Here is a 14,090-nt window from a genome sequence, read left to right as displayed (position 1 = left end):
TGTTTATTTCTCTCTCCTCCTTGTGTTTCCAAATAAAATTTCCACCAGTATAAACTTTCTGGCCTCTGACCAGAAGTGAGTTATCGGATCTGCAGGTTTAAAAGAAAGAACCAGGCATGCTTCACTCCGCCCCTTTCTTTTTTTGGATCAGCCTATCTGCAGAAAGGATGCATTCTTACTGCTCTCCTGCCAACACTAACAGAACTGGACTTTACGGGATAATCCTAGTGGAAGGTTTCAGTTGATCTGGCTCTGTCTTTACCTGGATGGATATGTTTAATTCTGGAATTCAATGCTGGAAAACTGATTTGACTCATATCTGCACCCTGCCCCTCAATAGCTTTTCTCAGTATATTTTGAAGCTATATTTTGATGATCATCTGACTGACTCCTCCATTTCTCTCTTAAATGGTTCTGAACCTGAGTAGGAATGAAGGATGTGTTTACTGGGCCTCCCTTCCCCTAAAATGCTTTTAATCACTATACGGGGGTCATACATTTATCAGAAGTCCAGAACTCCAGATTCCAAGATGAGGAATTTTCTTCTGACCACCAGAAGGGGAAGAAAAGAAAAAGGACTGAAACAACTGTAAGGTATAATTTCTTCTTCCAGAAGAAGACTCATCCTATTTTGCTCACTCACAAAAGTTACAAGATCCCTCAACAGAAAATGCATTATGAAATTTGAAATTGTGAGAGTGATATTAAACAGTTTGAAACCATCCTTCCTAGACTGGAATTTAAAGTTTTCCTGACCATGGCCCTGGAGTATCATTCCTTAACTAGAAACTCTTCATTTTTATGTTGTTATGTCTTAAAGATGGACATCTTTCTTTAAACCACATGGGAATATTAATGAAGGTAATATAAGCCTTATTCAATAATTTACTTCAGTCAAACAATTACACAGTAGAATGTAGCTTCGGTATTTACATATTTTTAATATTAATGACTAACTTTACTGCTACCATTTCTGTGATCAGTCAGCTTCTGTTTGCAGGGGGAAGAGTTAAAATAGGTTAAAAGTACTGCAACAGTATAGTGACAGAATACCAGACACACACAGAATAAAAATACACCTCTCAGTACTTTTTGTGAAAAGTACTCCAAGCTGTTGCTGGTAAGTTTTGTAGAAAGTTAGCTACATTATGTTTCCTGCGATCTTTTTCATAAACAGATCAAGTTTTAGATGTTTCAAAAACAAAACCCAAGCTGTGGTAGCTCCATTTTCCTCACCATCTATTCAACTGTTAGCAGGGCCTGTTATCTCTTAACTGTCACTTAGTTTTTCAAAGTCATCATTTACTCTCTTCCGTCCTGACAGCACTACAACCCACACACACTAGAAGTCACACACTCACCTTTAACTCTAACGGGAATCACGTCTGTCTTGAGAAGTACTAAAATGAACTTCTTGTTTACTCTTGTGTATTTTTGCAACTTAAAAACAGTATTTTCATACTTTTGGAAAGCTACCTATTTGAACTGGACAGTATTTATTTAAAAATCCAATTTTTAAGTGGAACTTAACAAAATTCACCTCCCACAGATTTGTTTGGTGATGAAGGGACTAGTGGAGGCACACTGAACAATAAAAATTCAACTAAAGGCATCTCCTCAACTATATTGGGATAAAGGATAAATCTTGAACCATCCCTATCGGGGGGGGGGACAGTTAAATTTATTACCATTTTGGAGGTTCTTAAATGGCTTTTGAAAGCAAAAGTATATAAGCCAAATAATTTCATTTCCATGTAGGTTATTTCTGTCACCTTCATGAACTGCTGTCCTCGTTCAGTCCTTTAAAGGCAAAGATTATGCAAATTAAAAGTATTTTGTAGATTACAGCATGTATGAAGTTTCAGTCTTTCACTTTCTCTCCGGCCATAGAAACAAAAAGAGACTTTGAATTGCAAGCTGCATTGCGGAGTTACTTTATATAAATCTCACAGGGTCTAGGGAATGTAAACAAGTACCTGGAATTACCCCAATCAGTACCAATGCCTGAGAGCGATCCTCTTGTGTCAGTTGCATATTTGTAAACCACTAGCAGGCACTGTTTACAGAGCTCCACCAGGCGCTGGCAGCACTGGAGCTGCAAAGGAGTCACCACCTCCGGGCTTTTACTGAAAATAGTCTCCCAGGAGGATCTGTTGGCATGGAAACAGACATGACCTCATGTGGCTGTTAAAATGGCAACCAGCTATATCACTTACCTGGCAACAGACCAATAAAGAAAAGGAGACATGGCCTCACACGCTGGAAGTGACTACAGATGGTTGAAAGGTAGAAAGTAAATACAAATTTGGAAAATACTCTTCATGTTAAAAAAAACAAACAAACACACACAACATAGGATTCATATCTTTTAAGACTTTACTACTGCTCACTCTGGGTAGCTAACAGAATGGTCTCCCAACACCTCCTAAAAATGGAGTTACTCTGTATTCAAGTAATTGTGAAATACTGAGCTAATTTCTGAAAAGTTAGGTCTTCTAGGAATTCAGGCTTTCTAGGAAGCTATATTTACTTTTACATTACTAATGATCCCGGAAATGAATTAAAGAGTTGGTGCAACTTAATTTTTGATCTCCCTGAACTAGGAGAATTTAGGTTAAATCTTTGATTATGATCACTTCTTTTAAAACACTCTCATATGTAACTATGTCCTAGAGCACAGGGTTGATACTGTGGAAGGAATGTAATCTCAGCAAATACTGCCCGACTGCGGCCCCAAAGACCACCTCCCTCAATGCACTCAGCTTACTGCACAGCAGGAAGCAATGCACACTTTCCTGGTACATTTAAATATGTGTGTGTGTACAGACATACGTATTTACAGTTCCTAAGTTTACTGTCATGGCCCAGATCAGGAAACACCTTACCACCCTCTACCACCACCACCAAAAGACAGAGAGAAAGAGAGAGAAAAGAGAGAGAGAGACATTTCCCTACTGTAAACAAAACTTTTCAAGTCTCAAGAGGAAAGTTTGGTTTGAGACGGGGTAATAGTTCAAGTCTCATTTTACATAAACCAATTCATTTAACCTTCAGAGAGAGAAGAGTAGATTTTCAGAAAGAAATATATATTAAGGAAAATATTTTTCTGAAGAATTGTACTTCCCAAAGGGAAAGTCAGAGACTTCATTTTCAATCTTCTGTGGATATTTGATATCTTTGGAATTTTTTTTTAAATGCTTTAGAAACTCAGAAAGGTTATTTTTTAGTAGAAAGGCTACCAGTTATTTTTTCAGGGGAAACATGGCCCCCAAAAGACAGCGTGTCATCAGTGAATGACAGGTTTTCTTAAAGGGAATGAGTCAAATAAGTAGATTGAAAGGAGTCAATTTCCTTCCATGTTCTGAGATGTTTAGGACTAAATATAATACTGTTTCATTATTTTAAAAGGAGTAAAAGTTGTTTTCATTCAAGAAACAGTAATATGTTAGTTAAATAAACTAACACGTTTATTTTATTTTTAAAATAAAAATTTATGAAATATAAGAAAACCTAGATATATGTGTTTCTTTATCTGTATTTGCATGTGTGGGTATATATATATATATATATATACATATATATATATATATCTCCAATTTATTTAATATGATCAAGAAAAATACTGGAGAACACCAATTAATAAAGGAAAATGTTTATAATTAATGTCTTGATCTAGCAAACCTTACATGCCTGAGTTCAGAGAAATGAAAATTTCATGTAAATGTAAATACACAAAGAAAAGCATCCTGTGTTCTCACTGTTTGCTGAGCACTTCTCTTTTCTCTTCCCTAGTGTTCTAGGTATTTCTTCCTCCATCATCACCTTCCCCTATTAATCTGGATATATTTATCTTTTGATACTCGGAGCCATTTGATAGACCCACTATTGAGTCATTCACATCATGGTAATTTTTCTTTTCCTAACTTGGAGCATCAAAGTAAAGAAAGAGCAAATAAAATGGAAGAAAGACATAGGCCCTTCTTCTATAACACTTCAATTTGATGTAACATTCTGAGTAATATGTGAGTTTTAAAATGAGCAGCTTTGGTTTCTTATTCTCTCATTGCCCCTTCACTATTTAAAATAAACATATGAATCAAGGTCCTCTGCCTAATTTTGGTGTGTATGTTCACCACCACGGGCCAAAGACCACACTCGACTCCATTAACCCATGTTTAAGGTGTCAGCACACCAGAACCACTCAGAAAGAAACAAGAACATGGACAGGACTTGCTTCATTTGGTGCGAGGCTAATGGCACCCCCTCTGCACAAAGGAAACTTATCATTCAAACCGAGTGTATTAGAACTGTGTCTGCCACCTCCTACCCACTGCCTAGCACAGCTGAGTGTGAAATGTCTCGAGAACACTACAGTATCAATTTTCAACACTGACACAACATTTTTTAAGAAGGCGAAAGGATGGAGAAATGATTAAAGATACCAGTGCCTTTCTGAATCTAAATTCCAAGGAAACGGGAGGGCCAAAATCCATGAATTCAAAAAGAAAAATTAAACGGTTAGAAGTTCCCTCTGGCACTCTCTAATCTCAGAAATACGAAAGGGAATTACTTTCAGTGACATTTTCTAATAAGGTAACAATAAGATACATAATACAGAATGCCTCTGGTAACAAAGGGGAATGACTAATAAAACCCAGAGACTCGAAAAGCCTCATATTATCCAGTAATCCAGTCATTTTCACCTCCTTTCTCGTCAAAATATTTAAGAAAGCAGCTCTCTGAAGAGTGAAACTGAGTCACTTCTTTCTCCTGGGCTGGTAGTTCCAACGGATGACGGAGTGGCCCAGAGCCAAGCAGCAGAAAGGGAAGTGAAAACACACGTGGACTATCCTCACTGGGCATCAGCAACCGAAAGATTAATGAGCAGAAAAGTACCAACAATGACACGTCCAGCTGAACGTGAGATGAAGAAAGCAAGGTGCGCATCATTGAACATCATCTGTCTGTTATGCACACGTTTTCAAGCAGGCATGTGATTCAGCCTGGAAGCGGACTGCTGCCTCGGAGCACTCCCTACAATTTCTTCTCTGCCTACGACTCTGTTAGAAAAGCTTTTCTGTGACAAACCTCCACAGGAAAACGTCTTTAGTTAAAGGGTCTGAACTAGATTCTTTTCTTTGGGGGTCTACATACCAGGATTCTGAGTGGACAGAGGGCTTTTCCAAACCGTACGTTCCATCTCCGGTGCCACCCCTACCTGTTCCTCTTTACTTCCCTGGGCAACCTCTCCTTCTTCCTCTTCCTGCAAGTCTCAGCTCCACTGTTACTTGCCTTGGTCACCTTTCCTTAGCTCTGTGACCTGAGTATGAGGCCCACAGCACCTAGACTTTCCCTGTCTCAGTAAAGCATGGTGGATAATTTTATTCATGAAAATTCCAAGAGCTATTCCCTGGGAGACAGCACGCTCAGATGCGGGGCGCCATCGTGACTGACACCCCCAGGAGCGGCACGGGACAGGGCTCACGGAGCATGGGCTTCAGCAGCCCGGAAGGGCAGGAGAGAGGGGGCTGAGGGTGCCTTCTACGTGAGGCACCAGGAAAGCCCCGGGCCAAGTCTAGGAAAGCCTGCCACAAACATCTACGATACTCTTTGACGTTTTTGGAGGTGGACAGGGAACGGTTTATTCGTTTTGTTTTATGATTGGGATGTTGACAGCCAGAGGCAGGAATCAAGGTGAGTTATTTAGATAATATTTTTTTCCAAGATTTTTACACATAATTGTGAAAGACAGCTGCATCTTTTATTAAAATCACTCCTTTAGAACCGAGCTAAGAGTGGATTTTTACCTAGACTATAGGCACTTAGATCAAAGGTTAAAGGGGGCATACATTGACTGCATATGATTCAAAGAACAAGTAGACGTATTCTGGGTCCAAAGTGCCAATCAAACACACATAACGCTAAGTGACTTCATTAAATTGAGGAAGATGTCATTTGTAAAGCTGCAAAATAAAAGCTGGTGTTAAACTCATCTCTACCATCTACCAAGTGTTTAAACAAATAGATGGAGAATGGAGGTCAGGTTGGACTCAAAGCTATTCCCACTCCTTCTGCCCAGGCTCAGCCGGCCGGGGATTTGACTGTGGGGCTTGCAGTCAGGCAAGCTTGGCGACCCCTGGCAGTACCGCTTTGGGAGGAGTGAACAAAGCACAGGGTTAAAGGCTTGGGCTCCTGATGCAGACAACCTTGGTTTAAATTCAGGCTCACTTAGTTACTATGAGAACTTGGGCAAGTTGCATACTTTCTTTATGCTTCAATTTCCTCATCTATAGAATAAGAATTATAATACTTTACTCAAAATATTATAGTGGTAATTATAAGAATATTTACCATGTGAAACAGGATCAGACACTTAGTAAGTTTTCAATAAATGTGATGTACTTTCATGATCATTACTAGATGTAACAGATGCCACCAGAGAAATCTGGGGGACGTTGTGCGCCAGGTACGGGAGAAAAAGGATCTCAGTCAAGTTAGAGTTAATCACCAAAATAGTTCAAGGAAGTGGAGCCCTAGAGGCAAAGAAGGAACCACTTTATGGGCATTTTTAGGGTGTGGCACTGGAGATGATCTCACAGATGGACCCAAAGCCACCGGCATCAATTTCATTAGCAGACTATCTCCCTCCCTCCTATCGGTGGGAGTAGCTCAAATTCATACACAGCATTCCAAGCGACGGATCAACAAACAGAAGAAAAAAAATTCCAATTTGCAAGAACTTCTACAGACAGCCATCACCTCAGAGCCACGGAGCACAGTTCAAATGTTTCACTTAAGTCTCTGGAGTTTGTAGTCAAGATTATTCTTAGATTTCATCACAACCCAGAGAACCTTATGAATTCTCCCTTTGGTGAACGCCAGCTGAGGAAGATTGTGGTGTTGAGAGTAAGTCTGCAAATTGTATAAATGGTTCAGTACTGGGTGACTAGGGTATTTAAATGGAGAACATTCAGAGATCATTTTGGACTAGAAGAGTCTGTTAAAGTCTTAAAAAAAAAAACGGTATAGTCTGGGTCTTTACAGAGGAATTAAACAATACAGAGGAGATGGAAGAAATGGGGTCGCAGAAGGCCGGGCAATCAGACACTCAGGGACAGTAACAGTTCAGAGGAATAAAAGGACACATTTTTTTAAGATATCTGAAAAGTAACAAATTCATTTTTCTGGAGCACAGTTTAAGTAGGAGAGTAATGAGGAAGAGGACTGGAGAAATAAGACGGAGCCTGCATGTTAGAGAGTCCTGTATCTCTAGACAAGATGTCTAGACTTTAATGATAAATGAGGGAATTACTACAGATTTTAGCAAAAGACTCTGACAGTTGGATGGATAATGGAAGCAAAACATTGGAGGCAAACGTGCCTAGGAATCTATTAACTTCACTTAGACCTTCTACCTAAAAGGGTCCCCTTATCTGAAATCCTGTAATACCTTATCTGTGTCTCTTTTACAATCATTACTTTGTATGTATCTTATTTTGTCTATTAGAGACAACAGAGTTTCATGGTTGAGAGCATGAAGTCTGGGGCCAGGCTCCTTGAGTCCAAATCTCAGTTATACTAAGTCCTTAGCACCTACTCTGTGCCTCAGTTTCCTTACCTATAAAACGGAGATAGTCAGAGAACCTGCTTCAAAGTGCTGCTATCAGGACTAAATCATTCAAAGTACGTACAGTACTTAGAATGATGCCTGGCACAGAGTAAGCATTATAGCGTGAGCTATTATTTTTAAGTTTCCTGAAGGCAGGATCTGTCTCAGATTTAGCTTTGTATCTCCAAAAGTGCTTAACACAGTAGTAAATACTTAATAATTGTTAAGAGCAAGGAAAAGCAATCTAGAGTAGCCACAGTGGGAATGTGATAGAAAAATTAACAAGATTTAGCAAATGACTAAGTAAAGACAGTGCAGGAGAAAAAAGACAGAGATGCTCCTGAGACTGGGAGAGTAAGAGTGGGGTGGGGGCAAGTCCGAAGGGAAGCCATTTCTGAATAGAAGGGAGATATGGGGTGTTTGGTTCTAGGGATCCTGAAGCTAAAATGACAGTGGGTCACAACAGCTTTGACAGGACTGGCATTCTGGAGAGGGGCAGGAGTGGAGCCCTGATTTTGGAAGTCTGCTACACAAAAGGCACGAGCAGAACCGAAAGGACCCTGGTTTGTAAGGGACATTTTTCGTTAATTAAGACTACGTTCTCTCCACTGAATTCAAATTAGTGAGGTGCTGTTGTGTTCACATCCACCATCTCACCTACGTCAGCTTCCCTGCTGTAAATTATAGTTGGGTACTAACAATTCCATGCAGCTACAAATCTGTATTTTAAGAGATTAAAGAAATTCAACCACTTCATTGGGCTACCTTTTTAACTAAGTAGTAAAGCATTAAAAAGGAAAATATTAAAAGATAACTTAGAACTTACCCTGAATCACAGAAACAGTTCCATAGTCCTTGGCCACGACTCCAGAGTAAGCGATTAAAAACTCGGTTGAAAATCCGATATAAACTTACTTCCTCAACATCAGGTACCTTCCAGATGCGTGGAAGAACTGTACGGATACTTGTTTTGACTATGTCCAAAACCTAGCGGAAAAATCAAAGCATTTCAAAATCTAGGTGTATATGTGTATGTCTGAAATTCAGAGATGAATGTGTATAATCCAAAGATGAACACACATACTCACACACACTCACAATTCAGTAAACAACAGCACAGAATAAAAAGTCCATAAATAGATCCAGTATTTATGAAACTGGTACATGACATAGGTGGCAAGTCTAACCATTGGAGTAAGAAGAGATTACATTTAAAATTAAGTTAAATTTAATTTAATTCCATAATGGTAGGTTTTTAAATAGTAATGTTTATGAAAAATAGATGAAATTGAATCCTCACTGTGTTCAATTAAAAAAATCATCTCTAGAGGGATTAAGGTTTTAAGTTTAAAAAATAAACCATTAAATATCTTAGTGGAAAGTATTAGTGAATATCTTTTAGACCTGAGTTAGAAAACGATTACATAAGTAACAAAAAATATGGACCAAAAAATGATTAATAGATTTTGATTATAGTAAAATTAAGAACTTCTGGCCGTCAAAATATACCTCAAAGAAAATAAAAGATCATGTTACAAACAGGGAAAATACATTCAAAACATATACATCTGACAAAAGATTAGAACCAAGAATACGTAATGAATGCTTAACCAACTGTTAATATATATATACCAACAAATTAGTAGAAAAAGTGGACAAAAATACATGAGCAGGAATTTCATAAAAGAGGAAATAAATATGCTCAATAAACATAAAGAACAAAAATTAAGACCATAGTAAGACATCATTTTCTATCACTTAACTGACAAAAATTAAAAGTCACACAACACCAAGAACTGAAGAATATGGCTCCACAGGGTCTCCCAGACACTGCTGGCAGGAGTGCAAATTGGTGCCGTTGTTCTGGAAAATAGCTTGGCCTTATCTCCTAAAGTTGAAAATTCATATACGCTGTGACCCTACCATTTTATTCCTAAGAGGCACACACTCATAAGTTAAAAACAAGAGCCACGTACAAGAATGTTCAAACAACTGTTCACAAATGTAAACACGTGGAAACAGCCTAACTCCCCATCAGTGGAAGAGTGAATAATAAACAGCACTGTACTCATCCCCCTGCACTTTCACAGAGCAGGCAAAACGAACGAAGTAAAAGGACATACAACAACACAGAGCATCTGAGTTGTACAATGGTGAGCTTAAAAACCATACCAGCAATTTTATACAGCGTGAAGCCCTTTAACAGAAGTAAAAACAACTACATTTTGAAAATACTTACAGGGAATACACATAGCTATAATAAGAATATATAAAGGAAGCAAGCAAGGCACTGGTGAATACTGAAATCAAGAAAACGGTGGCCTGAGACGTGGAGAGCCAGGCGGAAGGAAGGGAGGCATTTGATTACGCACTAGCTTACTGCCCAACATCCCCGTTTTGGCTGCGCACACGAGCGTATGACAACTTAAAAACACTAACTGCATGAAAGCAGGTCACATACACACCAATAATGAGAAAGTATCATGAAACAAGACCTACAATTACCCCTAACTCTGGACAACTGAAATCCTACAGGTTCTAAAAATTTGTAAATCCCCAAAAGCTACTTTTGAAATTAACATGTATTTCATATTTATGCAGTTTAGGTGTTTCCAATGAAACGCTCCCCCTCCAAAAAAAGTAAATACCACAAACATAGTTATTCTACTTTCAGTTCACCAAAGTAGATTTTTCACTTTTTATTTTATCTATCGAATTAAAGGAACTGCTTCTAAATCCAAGAGTGAGAGGTGAAAAGAGAAAGATGTTCAAACATACAAGCTGAATGAAGGTACGATTTCACTCAACGGGCACAAACGTATAGAGAACTGGCAGCAAACAAAATAAGGTTTTCATCTGTTTCTCTTTAAAACAGCCATCTTTAAGTGATATTAGTTATCTCTGATGAAGGCAAATGTAGAATAAACATGTTTAAAAATTAACTTAGGAAAAAAAAATTTTCCAAAAAAACATTTTATTTGTAGAATAGCGACTACAGCCTCTCACAGCGAACTGTGAGCGGCCCTTCCTGCTCCGGCTTCTCTCACTGTGAAGGGGGGACAGTAATGCGACCCTAGAGCGGGTGGGGGTGCACGGGCTCAGGGGAGGAGAACGAGGAGAGAGGATGCAACCTGTAACAAAGCGAGAAAAAGAACTGTCCCAGAAAAGCTCGTTATTGCAGATAACAGAAGCTTAACAATTAAGAGGGATTTTGAAAATTATAATATGAATTATTCACAATAATACTGATATCATCTGCATGTCAGGCATTCATTCATACCTTTCCTTTTTTTATAATTTTCAGTAGAGCTAACAGCTTAACCCTTTGTAATTTTTAATGTAGAAAACAGGGCTCATGGTTGAAGTGGAAGAAGAATCAACCTAGCAGTAAATGACCGGTTTTAATCATTTCTCTTCTCACTTTCCTTTCTACTTTCTATGTGTTCATGAGTAACAACAGGCCAAAAGTCATAACACAGGAAGAATTTAAAAAGTTGCAAAGATAACTCATAAATTCATTTCAAGAATAAATATGAGTTCTGTATAACACATGATATCAAAATGTTAACAATACTGGGGATTTTAACACTACCTTAATTTCATATTCTATTATTAAATAGTTATTCAACTTTAAAGTGAGAGAGCCTTTGAGATTATGGGCTGTTGGTTCATCCCTTTTTGACTTTCGTACTTGTACTGTACTTGACGTCTGTACAGTAAAATGCTTATGATGCTTGAGGACCAAAGAGAAAGGCAACTCCCACACCCTGGCTGCCTGCTCTATGCCTGGCATGATACCAGGCGCATCACTTAGAGGAGACCCTCTCGGCCACTACTCTGTATGTGTTTTGTTCTTAATTTAGAGGGAGTTTTAAAAGCATGATGATCTAATACACTAGCCTACGCGTGACTGAAGCAGCAACCCCAGAAAGCAATCAGGGAGTTAGGGGTGGGGAACACTTCTGCTTCTCTCCTAATGTTTCCTTCAACCCGGAGATGGATAAACCAAACATCGCTGCCTGAGCAGTGATTTCTCAGATTGTGAGACTAGCGTGGTCTGGGCAACCCAGAAACTTGCTCCTTCATTGCCAGAGCACCCACCTGGGAACATACATTCTCCTTCACTTCAGTTTTTTAAGGAATCTCCCCATGGAGGCAAGCTCTGGTCCCAGGGAGAGGAGCGGGTTAGAGAGAACTATAACTTGGAGGGCACGAGGGCATACAAACAAAGGTAGCAAGAGCCCAGATCCTCCACCTCCCCTCTGAATCCTCCCGTCGGTTCTTTCCTCTGCCTGGAACAGTCCTCCTCAACCTGTCCACCTGGACTTCTCTGTCTTACTTCAAACATCACCTCTTCAGCGAGACATTTACCTGCCCCTAAACTACTGTGTGACCCCTCAGTGCTCAATTCTGTCTTATTAATAATTATCCCACTTAACTTCCTGTTTCATTAATGGAGATTGCTATCTACATAAAGGGAGGAATTATACCCATCTTGGTAATAAACTCACCGTGTCCCCAGGGCTCCAGGTAGGTATAGCACTTGGTAGGTGTCTGTCTTAACGAAAACGTTCCTTGCAAGAAAGTGAAATCTACGAAGACCAGGTAAAAATCAGCGCTAACACTTACTGAGGGCTCGCTGTGCACCAAACACTGTTCCCCTCACTTTTACATATAGTAATTCACTTAATCCTCAAAATAAAAATATGAGATCGAAACAAATGGTCAGTTGGCCGATAAACCCCTTCCAAAAACCTTGAGGCTAGATTGCATAATCGTATCCATCACTATTTCTGCAGGAAAGCATGTGACTATTCAAACCAACAGATAGACAAATATACTTCCTATGAGTTCAGGTGGGTTAGGTTTTGCTGCCTAATGGTAATGACAAATTTACTAGTTTTGAAAACATTTTCAATCTCATTTTACGATGAGAAAACTCAGGCACAGAGCAGATAAGTGACTCACTCAAGATCACACAGCTAGTAAATGATGGCTGTGTAGCCAGACCTGTGCTCTTAACTGCTCCCCAACACTGCCTCACAATTAATTTGACCTATCCTGGTGCCAAAAGCAAAACCTAGAAGAGAACTGAACGGTCTCTTCTTACATTCAGATTTGTCTCTAGTCAAGTAATAGCTGGGGGATGCGTGGGGTCACTGCGCACAAGCCAGGCTGCCCAGGCCCCCCCCCCTCCCCGTCACGGACGTGGAGCCCATCAGGACCAGGCTGCTTAAAAGACTGTACACGTGCGGAGACAGTGCCTGCACCTTTAGCAAAACACCGACTGAGTAAATTTTTGGAAGGCAGGCAAGGCCAGAAATCAGACCGGGAAGAGGTAAATTAGTGTCAGTTCTATTTGCAGGGCTATTTTGGATTTCTGGATGCTTTGGGGTTAGAAGTAAATGGACAGCAGATGAATATTTTGTGAAACACAAAAACAAATGGTCAGCAAGGTGCCCTTTGTGTTGATTTGTGGACTCGAGCGAGGCCAACTGATAGAATATGGGTGTCCGTTTCCTGGCATTGTGACTTTTAAAAGCATCCTGTCTGACATTAAGCTCTCCAAGGCAAAAAAATAAATGGGAGATTCAGTCAATGAAAGCATTAATAAAATGAAAAGATTTGTCTTTTTCATATGAAATACAGCACATCTGACAGCATAATGCACACAGACAAATTCATATTTTGCAAGAACATACAGATGTTGAATGACAAACTACTCCATATGGCAGAGCAGTTGGTCCTGAGTTAAAATAATGGCACGAGGTGAGGGAGGTTTAGAAAGAACATTAACATCACTACATGCTGTACTAACGATGCAGGCAGCAGTCGCAGCTATGTGGTAAAGGCATCTCTGCTGATGCAAAATGAACAGCTATGTACAGCGTCTGTGTCAGCCCAGATGGAAAATAACATCAAAATGCATGCAGAGGCAACTACAGTAGATACTACAAAGAAATTGCTATTGAGAGAAGAAATGCTTGATACACAAGGATCTCTTCGAACCCTACACTAGATGCAAATACAGTACAACCTTAGCATCACTACTTGTTTCTCTCCATTCTCCGATCTTAGTTTACGCCTAGATATCGCACCAGAGAATAAGCTTTTCAGAAATTTTGGTGTTCTTCACAGCCCACCGTCACCGCAATGTTTTCACACTTCATGATTATTCCTTACAAACTATGGAAAGCAACTGCACCCTTGGGAGAAAGCTCAGTCATGCTAGTGTGGCGTTACCACAGCACATTAAGTAAGATGAGCTGTTTCCATTTTTCACCTGGTGAGCGTTCTTTTCAGTATGTAAGTCCTACATCACTGACCTCTAAATTTTACACCCATTAAGGAAAATTTGAAATAAGGCATGCAGAAGAGTTTGTGCATGCAGCACTCTGATCTTAGAGTCGTGCAACCTTCTAATGAGCAACTAGCAAACGCTTGAGTCCTGGAACAGAGAAAGTCATATACATTTTTCAAC

At 39.5% G+C, this 14,090-nt stretch overlaps 1 protein-coding gene across 5 annotated transcripts in view; it reads right to left on the bottom strand.

Annotated features, from left to right (window-relative positions):
• Nucleotides 1-14,090, bottom strand: part of TTLL7 (tubulin tyrosine ligase like 7) — a 128,276-nt gene that overhangs the window by 13,086 nt on the left and 101,100 nt on the right. For all 5 annotated transcript variants that reach the window (XM_064493398.1, XM_064493397.1, XM_064493396.1 and 2 more), the window contains 2 exons: nucleotides 8,436-8,596; nucleotides 1,977-2,150 (listed from right to left, as the gene is read on the bottom strand). In XM_064493398.1, coding sequence (XP_064349468.1) covers nucleotides 1,977-2,150; nucleotides 8,436-8,596 — 335 coding nt within the window. The remainder of the gene's footprint in view (nucleotides 1-1,976; nucleotides 2,151-8,435; nucleotides 8,597-14,090) is intronic.

Source organism: Camelus dromedarius, chromosome 14, assembly GCF_036321535.1.
Source record: "Camelus dromedarius isolate mCamDro1 chromosome 14, mCamDro1.pat, whole genome shotgun sequence".
In the NCBI taxonomy this organism is placed as follows: domain Eukaryota; kingdom Metazoa; phylum Chordata; class Mammalia; order Artiodactyla; family Camelidae; genus Camelus; species Camelus dromedarius.
The sequence above is the reverse complement of the archived record's forward strand: the minus strand, read 5'-3'. Positions and strand labels throughout refer to the sequence as shown.